We start from the raw sequence: 26,896 nt of genomic DNA on the forward strand, positions 1-26,896 counted from the left end.
GTTATCAGTAGTTGTTTGCATTCATGGTAGTAAAAAACTGTATTTGTCCTGCTCGCTTGGAGGCCACACACTAATGTGCATTTGATTTTGTGGCACCAGTTCTATGGAATTCTTTGCTTCAGTTTTTGTGACTACAGCCTTCTGTTTTCAAAATTTAAGGCATCTTTAAAAACTTCTTTATTTCCTGCTTAAATCAGAGCTGTGGCACTTGGCCGGAAGCATGTTGATAACTCTGGAACAGCAGTTCTCAAGCGATGTGTCACAGTCAGTTCTCAAAATGCAGCACTTTTTTTTTGTGTGTTTGCATTGTTGTTTCTCCCTCCTCTCCCACCACGAGTACAGTAGCTTCCCCTCGTTCTCCCTCAGCCAGCCAGCCTCCTCCCCCCCCCCCCCCCCCCCCCCCATGTTACTTGGCAGCAGCAGAAGCAGCTACCTGAGCAGACCTGGAGCCTTTCCTCCACTGCTGTCCTGCCCCTGTAATGCTACTTCCTGTTTTAATGCTAATAGAACAACATAGGAATAGCCATACTGGGTCAGACCAACGGTCCATTTACCCCAAGACACAAGAATCTGGCAGAAACCCATGGAATGGTGCTATAAATTGGGTTTCTGCCAGGTACTTGTGACCTGGATTGGCCGCTCTTGGAAGCAGGATACTGGGCTAGATAGACCACTGATCTGGCCATTCTTAGATACTTGTCATAGTTACCTGATTCTAGGGTTCACCTTGGGAGTCATCATCCAAGAAAAAGATCTAGGTGTCATCGTAGATAATATGCTGAAATCTCCTGCCAAGTGTGCGGCAGCAGCCAAAAAAGCAAACAGGATGCAAGGAACTATTAGGAAAGGGATGATAAATAAGACTGAGAAGCCTATAATGCCTCTGTATTGCTCCATGGTGCAACCTCACCTAGAGTATTGTGTTAACTTCTGTTCACCGTATTTAAAAAAAAATATAGCGGAAAGTTTCAAAGAGTGACCAAAATGATAAAGGATATGGAATTCCGTTCATATGAGAAAAGGCTAAAGAGGATTAGGGCTCTTTAGCTTGGAAAAGAGATGGCTGAGGGGGGATATGATTGAGGTCAACAAAATCCTGAGTGGTGTAGAATGAGGAGAAATGAATCAATTTTTTACTCTTTCAAAAAGTACAAAGGCTAGGATACACTCAATGAAGTTACATGGAAATACTTTTAAAACAAATAGGAAATATTTTTTCACTCAATGAATAGTTAAGCTCTGGACCTCTTTGCTGGAGGATGCAGTAACGGCGGTTAGCGTATCTGGGTTTAAAAAAAAAGGTTTGGACAAGTTCCTGGAGGAAAAGTCCATAGTCTGCTATTGAGAGAGACATGGGGGACCCACTGCTTGCCCTGGGATTGGTAGCATAGAATGTTGCTACTGTTTGTGATTCTGTCAGGTACTTGTGACCTGGATTGGCCACTGTGGGAAGCAGGATACTGGGCTAGATGGAACATTGGTCTGGCCACTGTTGGAAACAGGATACCTTTAACAAGAAAAGTCTATGCAAGCCAATAGATACATTTTGCCCTGGTATGTTGCTATCTAATCAAAATATATCCACATAAGTATAGGAGGGGCCAGGGATGAAGCCAAAAATTGTGATAGCAGTCTTATTCAGCCATTATCCAGATAACCTAATCTGTTTAGTAGGATCACACGAGTAGCAGTTCAATTTAACTGGCTAAGTTTTCTGTTTAAGTTCAGAACAGCATATTCAGTGACTTTATAGAAACAGCATACCAGCCATGAAGATAATAAAACATCCATTTATCTTTTCTTTATCCATTAAATGTTTATGATGGCCAACACCGCCATGGTATTTGCTTATTCTTCCCTTAATATGAAGTTCCCTTATTTTCCAGGATAAAGAAAGAAATTAATACAGTAGCATTCCACCCAATATTCAAAGCCATTTAAACGGCCAGGAGTGGCTCCTGGCCATTTAAATGGCTTGCCTGGGGGCTATCCAGTGGCATTTAACTGGTTAGTGCAACTGAATATCCCCAGTAGCCAGCCATCATTAACTGGATAGGTTAGAGGCAGGGTGGGGCATGGGCAGAGCACAGCTAGTTGGTAGCAATTTTCAGCTCGCTAAACAACTAAGTCGTAACTGTAGGGGGTGAAGTTCACTGGATGATGGTCTGAATATTGGCTAGTGCCCAGTTAACTTCCGGGTAACTGCTGAGGCCTGGATATTCAGTGTCTGGAGCCACATATGCCCCGACATTGAATATCTGGTTCCCAAGAAGCAAGAAGGCAGACAGTCCACAAAATTCAGAACGGCGGCCAAGCCAGAACGCAGACCGAGATGATCTAAGATGAGTTCATTGATGGGAGTATCTGACACATAAGAAGCAGCCAATTCCATCAGTATTTTAAATGTTAGAACAAGAAACAGAACCTTAAACCTAATCTTGTGCCTTGACGGGTAACTGAATTAAGCTTCATAAGCACCGTGGGTCTAAAACCAGCCTAGGAGCTGTACTCTGAAGTATTTAAATGTACTATAAAGACTTAAATGGTAGGCCTGCATACTAAAGCAGCATTATAATAATCAGGTCTGAGGGTGAAAAGTGCCTACTTTACTCAAATTCAATCCTATGTAGAACGATAAGGATAACAAGATCTGAGGGATCCCAATACATGAATGGGTAAAAGCAGAAATTTGGGATGCCATATTCAAATTGGAATCAGACTGTACACCTAAATCATATACTGAAGAGAAAACCTGATTGTTACACTAACAGATTCACCCAAAAGAAGCACTTCAATCTTTGTACCACTAGCTTTTAACTTAGCCTCACGAAACCAAGAGAAAAAGAGTTTAGACAGGATTGGACCAAGTCCACTCCCACCCGCACCTAAGCTATGAAGTGAAACTAACACTGTATGTGATCAGCAAAGCCTGGTAGCTTGTGCCAAGGCTAAATGCAGAGATTAAACAAATATGGTGATAAAACAGCTCCTTGTGATACACCAGAAAAGAATGGCCATGGATCAGAGCAACATGAACAAATTTCCACTACCTGAGGGGGTCTTTTACTAAAGGTTAGCATGAGTTGTCTGCAACAGGTCCCATTTTATTCCTATAGGTCCTTCTTCAGATAACTCGAGCTAATCTTTAGTAAAAGACCCCCTGAATTCAGCTTTTCTAAAGAACACATAAAACATTATAAGACCAAACCCTATAGTCCCAATACTAAGTTTCTATGATATACTGTATCAAAAGCTGAAGCTGTGTCAAGCAAGAGTGAAACATGATATCCTCATATCCAAAGACCTATGAAGAACATCAGATAGGGACACAATGACTGCTTCAGTGCTATAACCCTGACTATTGGAAGAAACAGTCACATACACAAGGCCTAACACCAGCTGAACTGCAGCAGAATTTGCTTATCCACTCCGATTCTAGCTGACATCATTTTCCTGAACCTTTTCTGATTTCATGTGCAATTTTTCCTTAAGGTAGTTGTCCTTATAAGTACATAAGTAATGCCACACTGGGAAAAGACCAAGGGTCCATCGAGCCCAGCATCCTGTCCACGACAGCGGCCAATCCAGGCCAAGGGCACCTGGCAAGCTTCCCAAATGTACAAACACAATACTCGAGGTGCGGTCGCACCATGGAGTGATACAATGGCAGAATAATATCCTTATTTTTGTTTTCCATATCTTTCCTAATAATACCCAACATTCTATTCGCTTTCCTAGCCACAGCAGCACACTGAGCAGAAGGTTTCAGCGTATTATCGACGACGACACCCAGATCCCTTTCTTGGTCCGTATCTCTTGTTAATCAATTTTATCTGTCTGTATGTTCCATCTCCTCTTACACCTTATGCTGTCTATTAAGATGCTTTAGTGTGTATTGTGTTCACGACGTGAAGTAGAACACAATGCTATGAGTATTATTATGTTCTACTTATTCTTGTTCTTCGCTGCCTTGGTTGAGGGGAGATATGATTGAGGTCTACAAAATCCTGAGTGGTGTAGAATGAGAAGTGGTGAATCCATTTTGTACTCTTTCAAAAATTACAAAGACTAGGGGACACTCAATGAAGTTACATTGAAATAATTTTAAAACAAATAGGAAAAAAATATTTTTTTTCGCTCAACAAACAGTTAAGCTCTGGAACTCCAAGATGTGGTAACAGCAGTTAGTGTATCTGGGTTTAAAAAAAGATTTGGACAAATTCCTGGAGGAAAGCTCCATAGTCTGCTATTGAGATAGGCATGGGGAAGCCACTGCTTGCCCTGGGATTGGTAGCATGGAATCTTACTAATCTTTGGGATTCCAGAATCTTGTTACTCTTTGGGATTCCAGAATGTTGCTACTATTTAGGTTTCTGTCAGGTACTTGTGACCTGGATTGGCCAGAAACAGGATACTGGGCTAGATGGACTATTGGTCTGACCCAGTTAGCTATTTTCAGCCTTTCTTCATAAGAAAAGTACTCATCCCTTTTATCATTTTTGTTGACCTTCTTTAAACCTTTTCTGATTCTAGTATATCATTTGGAGATGGGGTGCCTAGAACTGTATAGAAATACATCATTATATATTAATAGAAACAAGAAACAGAATATATATGTAGTTATATTTATTAGATTTAGAAATAAACAACAGAACCCAGCAATCCATTGACACATTTTCCAATTTCAGCTTGACTGAGGCAAATCTGGGGAGCATGCAGGTAAACATTTATACTTTTATGAAAAAACAATAAATATTTCTCAGAAATGACAATGGGCCATCCCACAAACACAAGTGACGATGCCAAGAGTTCATTCAATGCAGACATTTAAGTTAAGACATTGCCCACATTTAACATAAATGTTTTAGAGACATTTTTGAAGGTTTTCCGTTACAGAAATTTGTATATGTTTCACACATGGACTTCTATAGGTGTTGGTAGCATCACAAGTGCTAAAGTTTTTAGAACACAAATGATGTGGGATCATTACGAATATTGAGTGCTTGTTCAGCTTGTGCAATGGTATCATCGGCCCGTTTGCTTAGTTCCTTGCACTCCTGGAGCACATCATTGAATTGCTTGTATGCTTCATCAATGATGGAGCTCTCAGCTGGTTTCACATCCCAGTAACTCTCTTCCACCCAAGGCTTAGCTGCTCCCGACTTTGTTCCAGGTATTTCCATTGTCACTGGACCATTGCTCAGAAACCTTTTCAAAGAATTATCGATGTCTTTACAGAGTTTGTAGAGGTCGCTGCCCTGGCCAGAAACTCTTTCCCCATCTATCACTTTGATGCTAGGGATCATATCCAACAGAGAGCTTTGGTAAGTGCTACTGTTACACAGAGGGTTGCTCAAGTTACAGACAGGATCTCTCAGGCGAATGCTCTCCAGCTTCCCCAGCCCTGTCAGGCTCTGTAGATTCTCCAGACAATTGATGTTATTACCAGCTGCATTCAGGCTTTGTAAGCTATCACAGGAACCTAGGGGTTCCAATGTTGTAATCCTGTTGGCAGACAAATTGAGGACCACCAACAACTTCAGAGAGGCCAAGGGCCCCAGGTGTGTGATGTTATTATTGGAAAGATCCAAGCGCTCCAGGTTCAGGCACTCTCCAATGCAACCTAACTCATAAATGCTCAATCCCTTGAGTTTCAGGAACAGGATAGATTCCAAATCAAACTCCCCAGTCTTTGACTTAAGTAACTGGGAAGTAATCTTCCTATTTTCACTCTCTCTCTCTCTGCCCATTCTATTCTCCATTGCTTACTTGCGTAAAATCTGTGCTTACAATCAGAACAAAACCAGAGCGTCTGCAAAAAAAAAAAAAAAATCCTATACAGGATGCCTCTTTTCTGTGTGGTCAACACATACTCTTTGGCACTGTTAAGGAAAACTGAAATGCAAACTGCTATACCAACCTTCTTTAAGGATCACTATTTCTCTAATCTTTGGTAAGAACTAGGGTCCTCAGTCACTAGACCCTGTAAAAAAAAGGAAAAAAGAAAAGGAGGGATTGGTGGAAAGTACGAAGGGTTGCTTTTAAACATAGAACATCTTGTGACGTGTTCCACTCATATCTGAAATATTTATAATGGAAAGTTGAAGGATAAATTGGAATAATATAAATAAATAATATATAATGGAAGCCTCAAAGAAATTAGTTTCATCAAGGGTCTCAAAGAACTTTTGATTTCCAAAATATTTTCTATGTAAATTAATACAGAAAGCCTGACTGTATTAAGTCTATGGCCAAGTGAAATGTAGTCCACTTTAGTTTCCTGGAATTGACTGGGTGGATACGTTATTCTGGGAATATATCTCCACAGTTAGATTAGGATATCCAGGATTTCTTCAAGGAAGAGACCTGCTAGAGCTGAGTAGGTAAATCCACAAGTTTCTGAAACAGCAAAAAGAAACATTAAAAATGACAATTTCATGATCTGTAATACATTGCCCCCTTCTATTTTCATCACAGATAAGGATGAAACAGGTACAAACAGCAGCCATATAAATGTTATAGATATTAACTCAAGTCTTGTATGTCATTATTCATCCAATAACCACGTATAAAGTCCTTATTACTTTATGACTGGTACACTATAAATTAAATGACAAGTGGATGTTCAACATACATTTATATACTGGCAACTCCTTTTGTGCTTCGGTTTATGAGGCTGTCATAATAGGAGTGTGCAATTGACTATACAGAAAGTTACAACTGGGAGTCGGCCAACACGTTACATTTTTTGTGTAGGGTGGGTGAGGAGATCTAAGGCCTTGCTCTCACATCAGACAGCAAACTTTCTCCATTTAAATGAGTAACACCTCTATAGTGGAGTCTTTCCTGGTAGCCAGCAAGATGCAGGAGACTCCCTCGGATAAATTTAAGGATTCAAATTCTATGCTCTCAACATCCAAGCCATGGGCCAGGGATTGGAAGTTGGGATACAGAAGAGATCCCTTGTTCTGTGTAATGAGGATTGGAAAATACTCCGATTTTCACGGATCTTCAGAGAACAACTCCAGAAGAGGAGGAAACCAGATCTGCCTTGGACAGTAAGGCGCGATTAGGATCATAGTTCCCTGGTCTTGCACAAGAAGTTTCAGTAAAGTCTTCGCTATGAGAAGTATTGGAGGATACACATACAGCAGTCCCTCCTCCCAATGTAGGAGAAAGGATCTGACACTAGTCTGCCATGTGATCCGATCTTGGAAAAGAACTAGGGGATATTGTTGTTGAGATGAGTGGCAAAAAGATCCACCAAGGGGGTGCTCTAATCTTGGAAGATCTTGCGGGCTATGCCCATGTTGAGACCACTCATATGGTTGCAAAACCCTGCTCAGTTTGTGTGCCAAGTTGTTGTCCTTTCCTGGTAGGTACTTGGCTCAGAGTACCATTCCGTGAAGGTTGGCCCACAGCTTCCTGACAAGGGGTAGGACCCCATACTCCCCTACTTGTTTATATAAAACATTGCAACCTGGTTGTTTGTTTGAATGAGAATAATTTGGTTCTGTAGCCAATCTCTGAAAGCCTTTAGAGTGTTCCAAATGGCCCTCAGCTCGAGTAGGTTGATATGGAGATCTGTTTCCTGAGCAGACCAGATTCCCTGGGTGTAAGGCCCATTCATATCAGCTCCCCATCCCAGGTTGGATGCATCCATTGTTAAAACACCTTCTGAGGAGGTGGAATTTGGAATGGAGTCCCAATGTCAAATTTGTTTAAATTGTCCACCAGAAAAGGGCACGAGTCAACTTTGGAGGAATCTGGATTACATCCGCTAAATTCCCAGCCGCTTGAGACCACTGGGAAGCTAGGGTCCACTGGGCCTCTCACAAATGGAGATGAGCACAATCTCAATTTTTGCCAAGCTGTGACCTGCTTTGGACTTGAGAGACAAGTGCCGATAAGGTCTCTGCTCTCGCTTGTGGAAGAAAAATCTGAATTTGCAATGTATAGAACAGGGCTCCTATGCACTCTAATTGCTGGACCAGAAGATGGTGGGACTTAAGGTAGTTTATGACGAACCCTAGTAGCTCCAACACCCAAATAGTTAGGCGCATTGACTCTGACACCCCCTCCTGCAATGTGCTCTTGACCAGCCAATCATTCAGATAGGGAAACACATATACTCCCAGTCTGTGCAAATAAGGTGCAACTAGCACTAGACACTTGGTGAATATCCTGGGAGCTGACATGAGGCCAATGGAAGAATGCAGTACTAGTAATGGTCTTTTGCTATCCAGAATCTAAGATATTTCCTGTGACTGGGAAGTATCAAAATGTAGGTATAAGTATCCTTTAAGTCCAGAGAGTACAGCCAATCATTTTTGTGAATCATAGGGAGAAGGGTGCCCAAAGAAACCATAATGAGCTTTTCTTTTACCAGGAATTTGTTCAGGGACCTTAGGTCTAGGATGGGACAAAAATCCCCCCATCTTTTTGGGCACAAGAAGTACCTGGAATAGAATCCTTTCCTTTCTTCCCCTGGCAGTACAGGTTTGACTGCATTGGCCTGAAGAAGGGAAGAGATTTCCTCTACAAGTACCTGCTTGTGCTGAGAACTGATGTATGATGCTTTCGGTGGGCAATTTGATGATCTTTGACATCAATGCAAGATGTAACAGAGAGGAACTATTTGAAGAACCCACCGGTCGAAGGTTACAAGGGGCCACCTATATTGGTAAAAATTCAACCTCTCCTCTACCGGTAAGCCATCCTGATTACTTTGAGTGTGACTATGCACTCCTGGAGCCAGTCAAAAGCTCATCCCTTGCTTTGACTGGGGAGCTGGCTGGGCCTTCTGAGGTTGGGACTGGTGAGGCTGAGAATGCTGGGCCTGGGGGTTCTGGACAGAGTGAGAAGTTAGCGGAAAACTACGTCTTTGAGAGTAGTAGGGTTGCCAGCCAGGCCCTCTCATAAATCTCCGTGAGGAAGAGGTTGCAACTGGAGGGTGCTGAGACAGAGTTTGGATGGTATTAAAATGTTTCTTTATGAGGTCAGTGATCTCTTCTACTTTACCTTTTCTTGTCACCTTGGCAAGGAATGTCGCCAATCTCTTCTGGACTGCTGGTTCTAGGTCAGAGACACGGATGAGAGTCTACACATCCCCACACCAATGGCGGAGAATCCGGATGCTATGTCAAAAGAGTCGTATGCACCTCTGTCCAGATACTTTCTGTACTCCAACTGCTTACTGGCCAATTGGCGAAGCTCTGCAGCCTGCTCCTATGGGAGAATCTGCAAGACTGAGTGTACTGCAGACCAGAGACTGCAAGTAAAGGCTCATGTAGAGCTGGAAGAACTAGATGTGGGCAATGCGCATCAATGCCTGAAAAGCTTTCCTCCCATCCAAGCCTCTCTACCTGGGAGCACCAAAGCATGAGTCCAGGATCTGCTAGCTCATTTAAGGGCAGATTCGACCACCAAACATTGGTGTGGCAGTTGAGTCCCCTCAAATCCGGTAGTCTTCTGGATACGATACTATGTATCTACCTTCTTGGTTGCAACCTGCACTAAGAGGGGAGATTCCTAGTTCTTCGTCAGTGCATTTTTAAGGACAGGGTGCAATGGTACCATGACCCCTTCCTTAGGAGGAGACTCGTAGTCCAGGACGGTTAACATTTCTGCCCTGGGCTCTTCCTCCATCTCTAACTTAAATGGGATGGCAGAAGCCATCTCCCTGACAAAACTGGTGGAAGAGAGACTCTCAGGTGGAGACTTATGTCTCTCTTCATGAGGGGAGGGATCAGAAGGTATTTCATAAGACTCCTCTCCTCTGAGAAGGATCCTCTTCCGAGTCCCATGAACGGTTCCATTCAGAATCTTTACCATACTCAGACCAGGCTGAGTGAGCCTGTGCCTGCTTCGGCTCAATGGAACCATGTCCATGCCTGAAGAGAACTGAGTATACAGCCCTACCCTCAGACTCCAGGAAAGCTTCCTCACCCGACGTCGAGAGCGGTACTGTCTGTGTCAATTGTTGACACCTTTTGAGGTGCCTGCATTGAGGGTCTCTGCACAGGTATAGATGGAGCCTCAGGAATAATCTGGGGCTGATCCACAGCTGGTGCAAGCACCCTCGATGTCTGAGCAGTTTGCAGCTGCATCTGTTCTAACTCCTCCCTGAGCATGACTCGGAACTGATCATCAAAGGCAGGCATCAGCAAAGGCAGGGGAGCCAGAAGAGAGGCAGCCTGAGAAGGCGTCAATGCCAGACCGGTAGAAGGACCTGGATGTCCAGAGACTTGCACACTGGCACCTCTTCCTAAGAGGGGAAGCATTCCTGCTGGTGCCACGCGTCAATGAGAACCGATGCTTACGCTTCTTGGGCTTATCTTGATGCTCAGCACTGCAATCCTTCAGTGCAGACGAGGCTAATGTACCCTCAGTGTCGGGTCCTACTGTCAGCAACTGATGCCAAGAGAGTTGGGAGACCTTCTCGATACTGGTGAACTCCCAGGGGATGATGAAGTCTTGGTAGCCATTGAGGTCAATGCTTCAGGTGCCAAGGTTGATGCACCAGTCTTTGAGTCAAAATGTCTCTCCTGTTGGACCTGCCATGCCCTCTGTGTCCTCAATACTAACTAGAACCCCAGGGAGAGACAAATAAAAATATCAAACAAAAAAAAAAAGAGTCAATCCCGTGAATAAGTATGAATCAGATATCTACCGAAAAACACATGTATAAATTATAATATAGTATTTTCTAGTGAAAGGGTTCATAGAGAGTTCAGTAAAGGCTGTATCCACAGCCGAGCATAAATTTCAGTGAGTCATACCACAGAAGCGGCTCACTACAAAGCTCTATACATCATGTAGTACTCTCTGTAAATACGGCCTCAATGTGTCCTCAAAGCATTTTCAAACAGAGAGAACAAGAGTTAGGCTCATGGTTAGGCCCAAGCACCCGATGCACCAAGTGTGTGGGCCTGTCATGGAAACCACCCACTTACATTGGACGCACCTTTTGAAGCCACTGGGGGTCTTCTTGGACATCAAGAAAAGAATCACGGCCACATTAAACTCATAAATTGTGAACAGTAAAAAAGGGCAGCGTTCAAACTGAGGTTGGTGCTCTGGCCCAAACGGGCCCAGCAACTCCTGAAAAAGAAAGAAACAAAAATACCCACACAGAAAGGCACTATGAACAAGAGAGAAAATACATACTGAGAGGAGAACACTGTCAGGTTTTCAAAGCAGCAACTAGGTTTGTGAGCCCTTGTGCCGCTGCCAAGGAGCGGCAGTGGCAGGCAAAACCACCCCAACCAGCACTGGGCTAACACAAACACAAAGGAGGGACTGCAGACAGGGATAAGCAAAGCAGGAACACACTGGACAAGAACACTTGGACTGGAACACAGGACTGGAACAAGGCTTCACCTGCACTTGACCACTATTCCGCAGGAGCCCCTGGGTGCAGGCGGCCGGCAGGACTTACCGGACTGGGCAGGAACTGGATACCAGCAGGAAACACACAACAGAGTCAAGACTACAAGCTGCCAGGCAGCCACCAAGACAGAAACACAGACACAAGACAAGGAAATGCAGACCAGAAACAAGACTAGGAACTAAACAATAAAACCAAAGCTAACTACACACAAACAAACAAACAAACAAGAACCAGGCAAGAACTCAGAATAAAGCTGGACTAGGCAGAAGTGCACAGAGCACACCCACATACCAGGGACCTTAGATGATGCAAAGGCAAACACAGAAGTTTCTAGGTGATTAATAAAGCCCATCAGCACCTGAGGCTCAGCTGCAGCAATCTCAAAGCAACTACGGGTGCTGTTCAGGCACAAACAAGAAAGACAAGTCTGGCAGCCTGGAAGATCTGGAACGGGTAGGGACAGCAAGACGGTCTATGGCAGCCACCAGTTCTGGCCACCAGAGGGCGAGGAGAGCACAAACCAAGAAGCAGGCAGAAAGCATACTGAAGCACAGAGTGGCTCAACATACAGAGGTGCAGCACAGTGGAGAAATCAGAGTCATGCTGGAAGCAGCCAGCACACAGAGGCAGAGACAAGGCTAACTCAGGAAGAACAGACAAAAGCCAGCTTAGAAGCTGACCGCAAGAAATAAGGTAAGCCTGAGAGGGGTCACGACCACAGACGTGACAAACACTATGACGTGTTCTCCCTGCTCTGTGGAAAAACAAAGACTGAGGAACCCCTGCTTAAGCGTCAGGCTAGACGTCACCAGTGCATCTCACTTGTCAACGTTCAATTCACGCAGGGCTCTATTGGATGACATCAACCAGTTGTGAGAATATAACGGCCTGCTTGTCCTTGGAGAATCATCATGCCACAATCAAAAGAAATTTCTGATGACCTGTCTAAAAATGGAAAATGTTGAAAACTACAGTGGCTGGACCCAAGATCACCCCAAGAGTAAACTGGGAAATAAAGCCATTAAGTGAAGAAGGGTATAGAAAGTCAAATTAAAGTCAGAAGGAACCACAAATTATCTGCTGGCCTCTTTCGTTGTGGCTGATGTGAGAGTTCATGTATTGACCATTAGGAAAATACTGAATGGGAATTGTGTTAATGGGAAGGTAGCTAGGAAGTAACCACTGCTCTCCAAAAAGAATATTGCTGCCTGCTTCAAGTTCATCAAAGAGCACCTGGGTGACCCGATTGCCATTGAAGTCTGTCTTATTGTTGAAATCCCACCTCCTGATGTCCCCTGTGATGTCATCAGTAGCCACTACATTTACAAGTTTCTCTGTGGCATTTGCTCTGTGGCGCCGAAGGACCGTGCACAAACAGAAGTGCTCCTTTACTAAAAACAGGATAACAGAAATCCTTTCTAGCACTGACAGCACTAAGAGCCCAATATTTTAACTGGGCAAGAAAGGATCCAGCTTTGTTAAACCTTACTGAGCTGGCCATCTGGCAAAATTCAGCAGCACTTAAGCTTTCAGTACCACTGAATATTACCTGTGACCATAAGGCACTGTCCTGGTAGTGCCGGGAGCAGTGCTTGGGCAGAGATGGAATTCAAATCGGTTAGCAATATTCAGTCCACTTGGTTAAGTGGATAAAGTTAGGACAGCAAAACGCCTATCCTAATTTTATCCGCCGAGCTAAATGGGCACTGGTCTGAAGGGCCTTCCCTGTGGAATTTGCTGCCCCAACACCTTCACTTACAAACTTCTATCACTGAATTTAAGGTTGATCTTAAAACCCTTATTTTTAATGATGCTTTTTGCTAATTCCTTATTATGTAAAAGCAGGGTCCTCATCGACTCCTAGCGTAATACAGTCAAACTCCCCCCTTTTCTATCACTAATGGAGTTTTGCACCCTCTTCGCTGCTACTATCTGTCTCAACTGGATTCTCTCTTTCTACCCCCTTTTTTACATAGATTGTAAGCCACCTAGATGGCTCGTCCGTATGGCGGGATAGTAAAAACTAATAAAACTTGAATATTGGCTAACTACCAGATGATCGCACATGCCCGGATATTCAAAGCCAGAACCCAGATATGGCCCAACATTAAATATCTGGTCTTAATTGTATTATAAAGCTTGAGGGAGTTCAGTATCTTTATTGCTCCTGCTCAGGTTAAAAAGGTTATTAAAAAAAAGAACCAATGACCCAGGGTAATTTATGCGCATCAGAGAGGCTATTAGGGACTGCTTTTTCTCCATTACATAATCTATCATCTGTTTTTATATTATAAAAAAGGGGAAAAAATCCATGATAATTAGATTTCTTCTCCTTTTTTTCCTTTATGGTGGACTTGAAATTCTTATGTAGCTTAAATTTCCTTCAGTTAGTTTTCCAGTATTTTGATCCACATGGTGAAGGTTTCCTGATACAGAATGCATTACACTGGATGTATAATTATGAAACATTTTATAAGGGGAAATTAGGTCTTACCTGTTAATTTACTTTCCTTTAGTCCCTCTAGAGTGTCACAGATGGTTATGCACTCCTACCAGCAGATAGAGACTAAGAACCACCGAGTTTCAGATACAGGTATACGGTGAACTGTGCAGCCCCCTTAAAATCAGTCTATGATTAGCCAAACAGAACTACCGATGAGAGAAAAGAAATTACATAGTCCAAAACCCCTAGCAGAACCACAACGGGAACATGGCCAACAGGGACCAACACTGTCTGCTGCCCAACACTGGAAGGATCCCAGCACAAAAGGGGTCACAAATATCCAGAGATCTGTATTTTTTTTTTGTTTGAAACCATGCCTTTGTTCCTTGCTTCTTCTAATTCTGTACCGAGAACGACTCCTGCCGCAGACAAAGCCAACCACCAAAGCTAAGCAGACCCACGAAGAACACAGCCAAAAAACATACTCCAGAGAAGGAATTCAGCTGGGAGGGCTCTGTGACAGTCTAAAGGAACTAAAGGAAAATAAATTAGAAGGTAAGACCTAATTTCCCATTTCTATAGCGTCCCTCTAGACCGTCACAGATGGGAAGTACCAAAGCAATGACCATCATGGAAGAGACCCTCGAAGAACCGCTTCCAACATTCTAACTCCAAACAGCACATTCTGCCACACGTGCACATCTAATCTATGACTACAGGCAAAGGAATGCAACGAAGACAACAGCACTGCCTTGAAGATGTCGAGCGGAGACATCAAGGAATGCTCCACCCACAAGGCCGCCTAAGCCTGAGTGGAATATGCTCGTAAAAAGGCCAGAATCGGCCTGCCCTTAAGTAAATAAGTGGGCGTGACCGCCTCCTTGATCCACCAAGCAATAGTAGCCTAGGAAGCTACTTTCCCCTTCCAACTGCCACCAAAGAGCACAAAAAGACGATCAGAATCGGAAATCCTGAGTAGCACTTAAGTACCACCGGAGAACTCGATGCACTTTCAGATAATGCAGTTGCCGTCGCTCCTCTGAACTGCCCCAGACACCCTGCACAGGCAGGGAGACTGACTGAATGACATGAAATGCCAATACCACCTTAGGAAGAAAAGAAGGAAACAACCTGAGCTTCACTTTATTCTGAAAGAACAGAAGAAAGGGCTCCCAACATGAAAGCACCTGCAACTCTGAAATCCTGAGAGCTGAAGACACGGCCACCAAGAACATCGCTGTTAATGTCAAATCCTTCAGCCCACAGCAAGATAAAGGCTCAAACACAGATTAAGGTCCCAAAAAGGAAAAGTGGGCCACACTGGTGGTTGAAAAACATGCATCACCCAAAATAAATGGACTATGTCCTGATGCATAGCCAGGGACTTACAGCAGACTAATCCCCTGAAACATGAGAGTCTCCACCTGCACGTTAAGCAAAGACAAGGCCAGTCCTTTGTCCAGCTCTGCCTGCAAGAAATCCAAAACCTGGGGCAACAACATGCACAGAGGAACAGTCCGCTGACTTGTCACACCAGTCCACAAAAATACACCACACCCACACATAAGCAAGGGAAGTAGACCACTTGCGAGACCGCAGAAGCCTAGCAAGAACCAAAGCAGAATATCCTTTCTCCCTCAAACACGCCCTCTCAAGAGAGAACTGAACCAGGCTAAGGCAGCAGCACTGGACCCTCACACAGCAGGTCACCCAATGGAGTCAACCAAAGCGGATCAATGACCAGGAGATGCACCAGATCGCCATACCACTGTCTACACGGCCAACCTGGAGTCATGAGAACCACCAGTCCCCCGTGATGCTCTATCCTTTGAATGACCCAGTCAAACAGTGGCCATGGAGTAAACACATAGAAGAGACCTGGCGATGGCCACAGATGCATCACAGCATCCAAGCCTTCCGTGAAGCTGTCTTTTTTTCAACTGAAAAACCGAGGAACATTGGCATTGGACACAGTCATCATCAAGACAAAGACAGAAGAGACTATGAGGTTAGGTGCAGCTATGTTGCAAAGCTGCAAAAGACAACCCAGCAAGAGAACCCAAAAGTATTGGGCTTCTGAAAAAGCAAGATATGTTGGTGAGCTGGGAAGACAAACTAGTGAATAGCTATATGCCAGCTCCCTAAAACAGGAGCCATATCCAGCCATGAGGTATACCTTTCCCAGTAACCTGCTTTTATCAGGAGTACATAAGTACATAAGTAGTGCCATACTGGGAAAGACCAAAGGTCCATCTAGCCCAGCATCCTGTCACCGACAGTGGCCAATCCAGGTCAAGGGCACCTGGCACGCTCCCCAAACGTAAAAACATTCCAGACAAGTTATACCTAAAAATGCGGAATTTTTCCAAGTCCATTTAATAGCGGTCTATGGACTTGTCCTTTAGGAATCTATCTAACCCCTTTTTAAACTCCGTCAAGCTAACCGCCCGTACCACGTTCTCCGGCAACGAATTCCAGAGTCTAATTACACGTTGGGTGAAGAAACATTTTCTCCAATTCGTTTTAAATTTACCACACTGTAGCTTCAACTCATGCCCTCTAGTCCTAGTATTTTTGGATAGCGTGAACAGTCGCTTCACATCCACCCGATCCATTCCACTCATTATTTTATACACTTCTATCATATCTCCCCTCAGCCGTCTCTTCTCCAAGCTGAAAAGCCCTAGCCTTCTCAGCCTCTCTTCATAGGAAAGTCGTCCCATCCCCACTATCATTTTCGTCGCCCTTCGCTGTACCTTTTCCAATTCTACTATATCTTTTTTGAGATACGGAGACCAGTACTGAACACAATACTCCAGGTGCGGTCGCACCATGGAGCGATACAACAGCATTATAACATCCGCACACCTGGACTCCATACCCTTCCTAATAACACCCAACATTCTATTTGCTTTCCTAGCCGCAGCAGCACACTGAGCAGAAGGTTTCAGCGTATCATCGACGATGACACCTAGATCCCTTTCTTGATCCGTAACTCCTAACGCGGAACCTTGCAAGACGTAGCTATAATTCGGGTTCCTCTTACCCACATGCATCACTTTGCACTTGTCAACATTGAACTTCATCTGCCACTTGCACGCCCATTCTCCCAGTCTCGCAAGGTCCTCCTGTAATCGTTCACATTCCTCCTGCGACTTGACGACCCTGAATAATTTTGTGTCATCGGCGAATTTAATTACCTCACTAGTTATTCCCATCTCTAGGTCATTTATAAATACATTAAAAAGCAACGGACCCAGCACAGACCCCTGCGGGACCCCACTAACTACCCTCCTCCACTGAGAATACTGGCCACGCAATCCTACTCTCTGCTTCCTATCTTTCAACCAGTTCTTAATCCATAATAATACCCTACCTCCGATTCCATGACTCTGCAATTTCTTCAGGAGTCTTTCGTGCGGCACTTTGTCAAACGCCTTCTGAAAATCCAGATATACAATATCAACCGGCTCCCCATTGTCCACATGTTTGCTTACCCCCTCAAAAAAATGCATTATGGATCCAGTTGAAATTGAACTCAAGTGGAGTTTTATGCCTGTGAAGATAATTGACCCTGGTAAAGTCCTTTTTATCCTGAAAGATTTTCAATACAGGTGGAGGCGAGGGGGTTGATGCTTTTTCCCTCTCATATTTATTGTACTCCATGAGGGTTAATATAGTCTAAAAAGTACTTTTGCAGATTATATGGGAGAGGATTTGGTGGGACTTGTTATATATGCACTCTTTCATCCTCTTTATTGTTTGAACAGTTAAGTGTGTGCCATATGTGGAAATCTGTGAGCAGCCCCGACTTTGCTACCTTGGCAACAGACATTTTATTAATTCCAGAATATCCAAGCTATGTCAGAGCTTGTAAAAAAAAAAAGAAGAAGTTTATTCTTGTCAGTGTGATTGTAGATGATGGCACAGCTCAGCTCAAAAAAAAGTCTTTGCTTAAAGCCCACCTCTTCAATGCTGCGTTCGGCACCTAACCCTTACCGTTCAGTGAATCCAGACTGCCCCAATTTGACTGCCCCGATCGGACCGACCGTTCACTTGTCTATTAGATTGTAAGCTCTTTGAGCAGGGACTGTCTCTCTTTGTTAAATTGTACAGCGCTGCGTAACCCTAGTAGCGCTCTAGAAATGTTAAGTAGTAGTAGTAGTAGTGAGGCAAGACTTCCCTTCACTAAATCCGTGCTGACTTTGTCTCATCAGTCCATGTTTTTGTATATGCTCTGCAATTTTATTCTTAATAATAGCCTCCACCATCTTGCCCGGCACCGACGTCAGACTCACCGGTCTATAATTTCCCGGATCTCCTCTGGAACCCTTCTTAAAAATCGGGGTAACATTGGCTACCCTCCAGTCTTCCGGTTCTACACTCGATTTTAGGGACAGATTGCATATTTCTAACAGTACCGCCTCTAGAAGTGTGTTACCCTAGCACTCCATCAACTCCATTACACAGAGAAGCAAAGATGCAAGGCTCCACGGAAACCGAGATTGACTTCCACGCGACCAGTGGTGTGCTGGAGCCGGCTCTGTCCGGCTCGCAAGAGCCGCTTGTTAAATTTTGACAGCTCTTGCGAGCCGGTTGTTGTTTGGGGCGAGCCGACTCCATTACAGAGGTAAGCATGGCAGGAGGGTGCCATGCTTACCTCCCCTCCCGCTCCCAAACATGTGCAGCGATTGTCCTTCGCCCCCACCGTCCCCTCCCGCTCCCATCCATCTTGTTTATTACCTCTCCATTAAAGCGCCGCATTATTTAAGCCCTGCTGCCCATCTCCAGCCTTCCCTGCTTGCTTGATGAGTTCGTTCGTGCCCTTAGTCCCGCCTTCTGACGTCATAATGCCTTTGTATTGCTCCATGGTGCGACCGCATGGAGTATTGTGTTCAATTCTGGTCGTCGCATCTCAAGAAAGATATAGTGGAATTGGAAAAGGTGCGGAGAAGGGCGACGAAAATGATAAAGGGAATGGGACGATTTCCCTACGAGGAAAGGCTAAAGCGGCTAGGGCTCTTCAGCTTGGAGAAAAGGCGGCTGATGGGAGATAAGATAGAGGTTTATAAAATAATGAGTGGAGTTGAACGGGTAGATGTGAAGCATCTGTTTACGCTTTCCAAAAATACTAGGACTAGGGGGCATGCGATGAAGCTACAATGTAGTAAATTTAAAATGAATTGGAGAAAATTTTTCTTCACTCAACGTGTAATTAAACTCTGGAATTTGTTGCCAGAGAATGTGGTAAAGGCGATTAGCTTAGCGGAGTTTTAAAAAGATTTGGATGGCTTCCTAAAGGAAAAGGCTATAGACCATTATTAAATGGACTTGGGGAAAATCCACTATTTCTGGGATAAGCAGTATGAAATGTTTTGTACTTTTTTGGGATCTTGCCAGGTATTTGTGACCTGGATTGGCCACTGTTGGAAACAGGATGCTGGACTTGATGGACCTTTGGTCTGCCCCAGTATGGCAATACTTATGTACTTATGTTGCATTTTGGCAGGAGTAGGAGGGAGAGAGAGGGTGAAGGGGTAGGAACCAGTCCCCTGGGATGGCAGCTGAGGATCCTGCAGAGAATGGCCACCCTCTCAACATAGGCAAAAGGCCTTGGCCATGGCCAACACAAAATCCGGAGAAAAATCCACCCCAGAAGCCTGAGACCATCGCAGACTGCAGGCCAGGTACCGAGGAAGTCATGGGCAGCAACCATGGAGGCTGATTGGGAGCCGAAGCAAACGTCAAAATGGCAGCAGTTCCTGTCGAAATCAAAATCGCTGCCACCATCGACTGCTCCCCCAGCGCGCTCAAAGCGTCTGCAACTGTACCAGAAGGATCTGCTGCCAGCCCTGACAAGTCCTTGCCAGCAGAGACCGAACAGTGCCCCGCCAAATCTACAGCAGGCTGCTGACAAACCACGCAGTGCTTCCAGCGCTGTGAAATTATGGTGCACTCAGCAACACCCATGGAGCACAAGACCACACAGCCACTGGGGCACCCAAGTGGCACAAAACTGAAACGGCCCCGGGAAAGGCAGGAGACCGACTCCCTGCACTGTTCACACAAGCGGGAATCTGCTGGCATTTCTTTTTTTTTTTTAGCCTAAACAGCTTAAACAAGCCCCCCAAAGGCTGCGTTTTTTATTTCTTTTACATCAAGTTGTGGAAAAGATCTCCAACAAGCATGGCCAAAGGCAAAGGGCAGACCACTCAGGCACTCAGGACTGCCTGTCCACCGCAGGCTAAGAACAGTCAAGGCTCTTACACCCGAAACCAAGGGGGGGAGGGACTTGGCCACCCGAGTGTGACACCCCCAGGGCACACACACAGACCCCCACAGACCTCAGAGTATGGAAAGGAATTGGGATCAACTTTGTTTAGAATAATCTTTTTATCTCCAGAGGTTGAAAAAGGTGTTTAAAAAAAACGGAAAGAGAAAACATCCCCCACCTGAGACCAAAACACCAAACAGGACTGCACAGGCGTTACCACTGCTACCATCTGCTGAGACTGATTTTCAGGGGTGCACAGCTCACTTATACCTATATCTGAAACTCAGTGGTTCTCAGTCTCCATCTGCTGGTAGGAGTGCATAACCATCTGTGACTGTCCAGAGGGATGCTATCGAAATAAAAATTAAAAAAAAAAAAAAACAACAACAAAACACAAACTACTAGGTTTTATTGGTCCATACTGGCTGCTAGTCCATACCATTAAAAAACATGTCTGTTCCCATGTTCGCAAAGGAATTATGAAAGAACCTCTTCAACAATTTACTGGTAAAATCTATAGCTGATGATATTGGGTGAGTTTTCATAGTTGTGTACTTTTGAAATAATATGCACAAAGGTGGTTATTTTGGAAACTTTATTCACTATTTGCATGTGCAAATACTAGCATTTTAAATAAACGTACAAATTTTGATTTTTAGAAAGCTGGAGTTTCCATGTATAAATTGTGAATACAAGCAAATAGTGAGAAATCATGGCTAGGGAGCAGCCAAAACATACATGTGTTTTCCCCATTTCAGAAAAGGAATGAATGTCTATAAGCACTAAGATCAGTGTCCGGACTTATACCTGCTTCTGGGCACATCTAGGACCCTGATGCGCAAACGTCACTGTTAAATACCGCAGCAGCTGTTGAACTTACCATTATCTAAACAGTGACCGATGCTCAAAGGAAATGGCATGCAAATGAGATGCACGGAAAATCTGCAAGCAGCTCGACAGGGAAAGCACCTAACACATGCGCAGAACAGTTTCTCAGTAACAGTCCATGTTCTGCGCATGCACAAGAATCATTTTGTCCTGCTGCTCCTTTCCCCTGTAGTGCTCAGCTTACTTGCTTTCCTTCTAGCTGCCTCCCCCCCCATTGATTTTGCCGGTGCGCTTTGCTAAAGCCCCCCCCAGCTGACATCATAGGGGTATTTTCCAGCTGATAGGCTGTCTGCTTTTGTTTCTCCACCCCTCTAAGCTGTTCTTTGCTCTCCAAAACTGTTTTGCTTCTCTTGCGTGCTATTGAAAAATGCAAACAGATTACACACACAACAAAAGCTCCAGACCTGCCGGACAATTCTGCATGTTAATGGTAGACGCTCCTTTCTATGCATCACACGGGATGCTCATTTTAATACTAATGAGCTCATCGTAATACATTTGCATTGGATTATTGGTAGCAGCTATGGTGAACAGTTAAAGCTACACAAAACCCCTTTGTGCATTAGATGCTAGATAATATTTGCTTTAGACCAGCCACAATTGGTCTAAAGCAAACATTGCAAACACGGTAAGCTTTGTGCATCAGGCCCTAGGTTTGTTAAAAGTGCTCGTTTTGGCCAGTGCTATACAGGAGGGATTAGAGAAGGTTGCCCCTTTAATCTCCTTGTCCCCCCCCCCCCCAAGAAACTGATAGTGTCCTACGATCGTAGGCTCTATACCTAACTGGGAAAATACAGGCATCTATTCCAAAATATAAGGCATATACATCTAATTATTGGCACTTACACATGTATTTTCTGAATACGAAACAAAGGGGTCCTTTTACTAGCACGCGCTAACAATGAGCACGTGCTAAATGCCATGCAGCCCACAGGAATATAATAGGCTGTAGAGCATTCAAGCACATGCTAATCAGTGTGCACTAAATCTGTTAGCGCATCTTAGTAAAAGGGCCACATACATTTCTAAGTGCTGACACATATTCATGTTGCTTATTTCTCTCCATTGATGTTTTAGACGTTGACATTTGCATATTGTTTTTTCTGCCACACAAGCGCCAGTACATATTTGTCCATTCCTGCATGTATTTCAGAAACGGCTGTATTGGCAAATCCGTTTCTATAATACGAGCAGAATTTGACACATACCAACCTGAACATCTCAGTTCTGATCTGTACATTCTTTCTAAAATCTGTCTTTTAAAATAAACTAAAATTTATTTAAAATTAATAACACAAGCATAGAGTAAAATGTTGTAGGGATGGGGCTGTGGTTGGGGTAATTAATCATAGTATTCATGTTGGAACAGCAGGAAGTGGAGGCTCGGCAGACAGCTGTGCTAAATTCATTGTAGCCCAAATTTACATTCCCTGCAACATATTTTCAAAGGAAATTTTTTGGGGAAAAAAGGGAAACAACGTTATCATCACTGACATGAATTAATATAGAAAAATGTTAGTGAGGAATAAGAGGAGGTTGGCAGGATATCATTTATATCAAATCAAAGGGTAATTTGGAAGTGTGGTCCATCAGATGACTAGGCCTAATTTTTCCTTCTATTATGAGGCGCATATCCTACCCAAAGACATTCAAAAAGCTGATTACTCTTCTCTTCCCCTCCCCTTTCATTTCTGATTCCACAATGCAATGGTCTTCCTTCCCCCTTCCCCTGGGGGCCAGTCACCCTGCAGAGAGATGTTGGGAAAGGAGGTATAGACTTGATGGGGGGGGGGGGGGGATAGCAGGATGAAATGGGGGAATACAGTTTCCCTTAGCAACCGTCAGCCTCACACAGAGCTGGCAGCCAGGCGACATGCTCTTACTGCCAAGCCTAGGCAAACAGACAGGAACTGTGGTCCTCACCTCTGTCCTCTACTTAATACAGCAGAAATTCAGCAGTCAGACCTTCACAATCCCGGCTTCTTTAGGTCTTCTTTGATTTCTTTTGACAACAGCTCTCTCAGTGTTCTCACTCAGGGTTCTGAAAACAATACATACCTGGTCTGTGTCTAACCCGCTGGATGTGGTCTGGAGATGCTGAAAGAAAAGGACAGCACAAATAACTCGTTATTTCTTGAAAGCAGCTGGTGCACACACACCCTTCCTTATCAAAATGCAATCAGAGTTCCGAGATAGGTATGAAAAGCATGTCCTGAGTCTAGCTATTACAGGGATGTTTCCTCTCCAATGAAAGATGAGAGGAAGGCAGGCAACACATAAGAGCAGAAACGGAAACATCTGCAGGCTCGATTGTACAGCAGACACAATAAAAAACAAATACTGTCTAGCACACAATCAAGCAAAGTAGAAGAGATGTACCATGTACTTCTACAGAATTTCAGGCTTCATTTAAATATATCCAAGCAGATACAAGTACCACAGTTTCAGCACTGCACATTGTACAAAAAAAACACAGACATGAAAGAATACTCCTGTACCCCCTTTAGAATGACTGCATCTGGGCTTTTTTTGTCTAGTGCTGCCCTGGCAGCTGCTCTTGCTGTGCCTTCTATTGTTTACCTGCCTTTTTTCTTTGATGCCCTGCAGTAGGTAGATGTGGCAGCCGTGGGCTGGACACAGTGGAGGCGCAGGGCCCCCCCCCCCGTTCTGTGCCTCTTTTAGCTCAATCACTGCCACCAGGGTAGATACTGAGTTCCCTGGTCTGAAGTCTCTGCTCCAGGTTCTGTGAATGGAGCAGCCTCACCTCACCTTGTCTCTCTTGCTCTATCACAGATGTCAGCAGTGGATGCCTTAACTTCCTTCACTGATCCCCTTGGGTACACAGAGCTCCAGTCACTGTCAGTATAGAATGAAGCTGCATCATAAAGGTTAACCCTTCCAAAGCCATGTTGCACAGATGAACATCAGCACTGGCAGTTTGTACTTTTTTCCTCAAATAGCAGACACTTCTCAGATTAACCTATAACTAAAAAAAAACAAATGCAACAATATATCCAGGCTATCTTGTTGAGAAAGAAATTAGTCTGAGTTCTCGGACTGATTATTTAAGCGAATGAGAGACATGTGTATGTGTGTGTGGGGGGGAGAGGGGAATGAACTACTGTTTCTCACTTTGTGCCTGTGTTTTCTTGTAGACAGCAGGACTGGTCAGGCACACACAAGTGGTTGAAATCGTCCGATTGCATCACGATAGTTCTGCGCACTGGGAGAGCTGTTCCAAGTGTATATTGTGAGCATGCACACCTCTTCCTGTGCTCAGCAGTTATCTCTGAGCTACTTCCATAACTCAAGAAGGAATACAGAATGTGGGAGGAATCAAGTGTCTGAACAATTCTGCTGTCTGTGGAAAGTCTCTGTTACAGGACTGAATCAGGAACACAAGGGTGTGACTCCCAAGCTCAGGCTGCTCATTTACGTATGAGCTATCAAATTGTTCAGATTAAAAAGAAAATTTTGAGCATTAACAATGTTGCAAAGATAGGCTAGGCTAATGTAACACCGATTTTTAAAAAGGGTTCCAGGGGTGATCCAGGAAATTACAGACTGGAAAGCCTGACTTCAGTGCCAGGAAAAATAGTGGAAACTATTTATAAAGAATAAAATTATGGAACACATAAACAAACATGGTTTAATGGGACAGAGATAGCATGGGTTCCGCCAAGGGAAGTCTTGCCTCATCAATTTGCTTCATTTCTTTGAAGGACAATGTTATGGCTGTAATAGCCTCTTGTACTTCACCTTTTAACCATTCTGTGTTTTCTCTTCTTTCCACCTTTGCAAATACATGGAATGCATCTGGTCTGGGCTTCCAAAATGGTATTTTTGAATAACTTCCACACCTGATTTAGTGTTCTAACCTTAGCAGCCGATCCTTTTAGCTTCATTTTAACCACTTTCCTCATTTTATTTTAGTTGCCCTTCAAATTAAATGCTTCAGTAGATTTCCTTTGCAGGTTCATCCCAGATAGAAGCTCAAACTTGATCATGTTATGATCACTGTTTCCCAGGGGACCCAACACCGCCACCTCTCACACTATGCCCTGCATGCCACCAAGGACCAGATCCAAAATGGTATCCTCTCTTGTCGATTCCTGGACTAGTTGCTCTGAGTAGTAGTCATTATTACATCTAGACATTTTATCTCCCTGTGTCAGACCTGTGAGTTCTTGTACCAAGTAGAGCGCTGCCGAGCCCGGTACTCGGACTAGGTTCTGCTTGGCAGCCGGACAACCCCGGGTTTCACCTGCGCTGACCGCCGTTCCCCAGAGGTTGAGCCCCTAGGTGCGGGCGGCCTGCAGGGCTTACGAGATGGAGTAGGAAGCGGGGTGATGAACGTGATGGCCAGACAGGCAGCAGGCAAGAGAGTGATCCAGGTACAGGCAGAGTCAGTAGGCAGGCAGCAGGTACGAGAGTAATCTAGGTACAGGCAAGGCAAGGTCAGGAGGCAGGCAGCAGACACAAGAGTAATCCAGGTACAGGCAGAGTCAGTAGGCAGGCAGCAGACACAAGAGTAATCCAGGTACAGGCAGTCAGTAGGCAGGCAGCAGACATGAGTGTAATCCAGGTACAGGCAAGGTCAGTAGGCAGGCAGCAGACACAAGAGTAATCCAAGTACAGGCAGAGTCAGCAATGAAGAACAAAGTAGAGGAGAAGCACACTACTGAGCAAGTAACACCTACCAAAGTAGAAGCCGAAGCAAGGAGTCTAGGGAGAGCTCAGCTGATAAAGTGCTGGCATCTGACTTCAGCAGGGAGAAGGGGAACAGCCATAGGACAAGAGCAGGGGAAGGAGGAACCGGAAGACCAATAGGAGAGAAGCAAGGGAAGCCAGGCAGAGGAAGAGCAGACCCAGGTGGGTGGAAGCAAAGCAATCAAGGAGTCTGGAAACCAGGCAGAGAGAGAGAGCAGAGCCAGGTGCATGGAAGCAAAGCAATCAAGGAGCCTGCAGCCAGAGAAGAACTACACACACATGGCTCAGGGCTGTGCCAGTCAAGTGTGTGTGTCAACGGGACACTGCGCAGCCCGAGGATGCCGCTTGTGTTGAGGTAGGGGACATGACACCCTGGCACTCCCTGATGTAACATTTATTCAGTCAATATTGGGGTAATTGAAATCACTGATAATTTCCAAAGGGATAGTAGAATGATAATCAATAAAATATCTAATTAATTCTACTCTGTTACACACGAGTATTGGAAGTGTGCAATTGCTAGCATATATGAAAATGTGGAGAAAAAAAGACTTCAGAAATCCTAACGAGTGCTTTTAATGTGGAAAACCACCTTTAAATTTTCTAGCACTCTAGTTCTTCAATCACCAGTCTTCACAAAAAAAACTCCACTCTTCTTCTTCATATAATACATGCCTGAACACCTTTTCACAATACTCGATGTTGAAGGCTCTCAATCATAGTAAACAAACGGTGAATCAAATGTAACTTAACTGAAATGTTCTTCAAGCTGTCAATGCTACGTTCGCATATAATGTTCCCAAAGCCCAACAGGAGACCCTGTTTCGCCAATCCTAGGCTGTTTCAAGGGCCAGAACTTTCATAAAGACAGATATTTCTTATCTTCCAATTTCACCGCATTCAACTGCCTCCCGTCGGCGTCCTGAAAACCAGTCCTACTTACCTAAGTCTTACCTAAGGGATTGAATATATCGATTGAATGGAAGGCTTTTTTGTGAAACAGACCCCTGTCAATAAAGTTGTTGAAGTTGATTTAATGGGTTGTAAGAAATGACGTATATATAGAGGAAGGAAGTAGGACTGGTTTTCAGGACGCCGACGGGAGGCAGTTGAATGCGGTGAAATTGGAAGATAAGAAATATCTGTCTTTATGAAAGTTCTGGCCCTTGAAACAGCCTAGGATTGGCGA

General features: G+C 44.3%; 1 protein-coding gene across 2 annotated transcripts in view; it reads right to left on the minus strand.

The window, feature by feature from the left end:
* Positions 1–4,662: 4,662 nt before the first annotated feature.
* LRRC61 (leucine rich repeat containing 61) overlaps positions 4,663–26,896 on the minus strand; it is a 38,691-nt gene continuing 16,457 nt past the window's right edge. Inside the window, exons 1-3 of one of the 2 annotated variants that reach the window (XM_030189885.1) lie at positions 23,767–23,819; positions 22,921–23,094; positions 4,663–6,399 (exon numbers count right to left, since the gene is read on the minus strand). In XM_030189885.1, coding sequence (XP_030045745.1) covers positions 4,962–5,762 — 801 coding nt within the window. In that variant the 5' untranslated portion in view covers positions 5,763–6,399; positions 22,921–23,094; positions 23,767–23,819 and the 3' untranslated portion in view covers positions 4,663–4,961. Of the gene's footprint in view, positions 6,400–22,920; positions 23,095–23,766; positions 23,820–26,896 lie in introns of those variants that run through there. The other variant, XM_030189884.1, reaches the window with a different exon arrangement.

Source organism: Microcaecilia unicolor, chromosome 1 (genome assembly GCF_901765095.1).
Source record: "Microcaecilia unicolor chromosome 1, aMicUni1.1, whole genome shotgun sequence".
Lineage (NCBI taxonomy): Eukaryota > Metazoa > Chordata > Amphibia > Gymnophiona > Siphonopidae > Microcaecilia > Microcaecilia unicolor.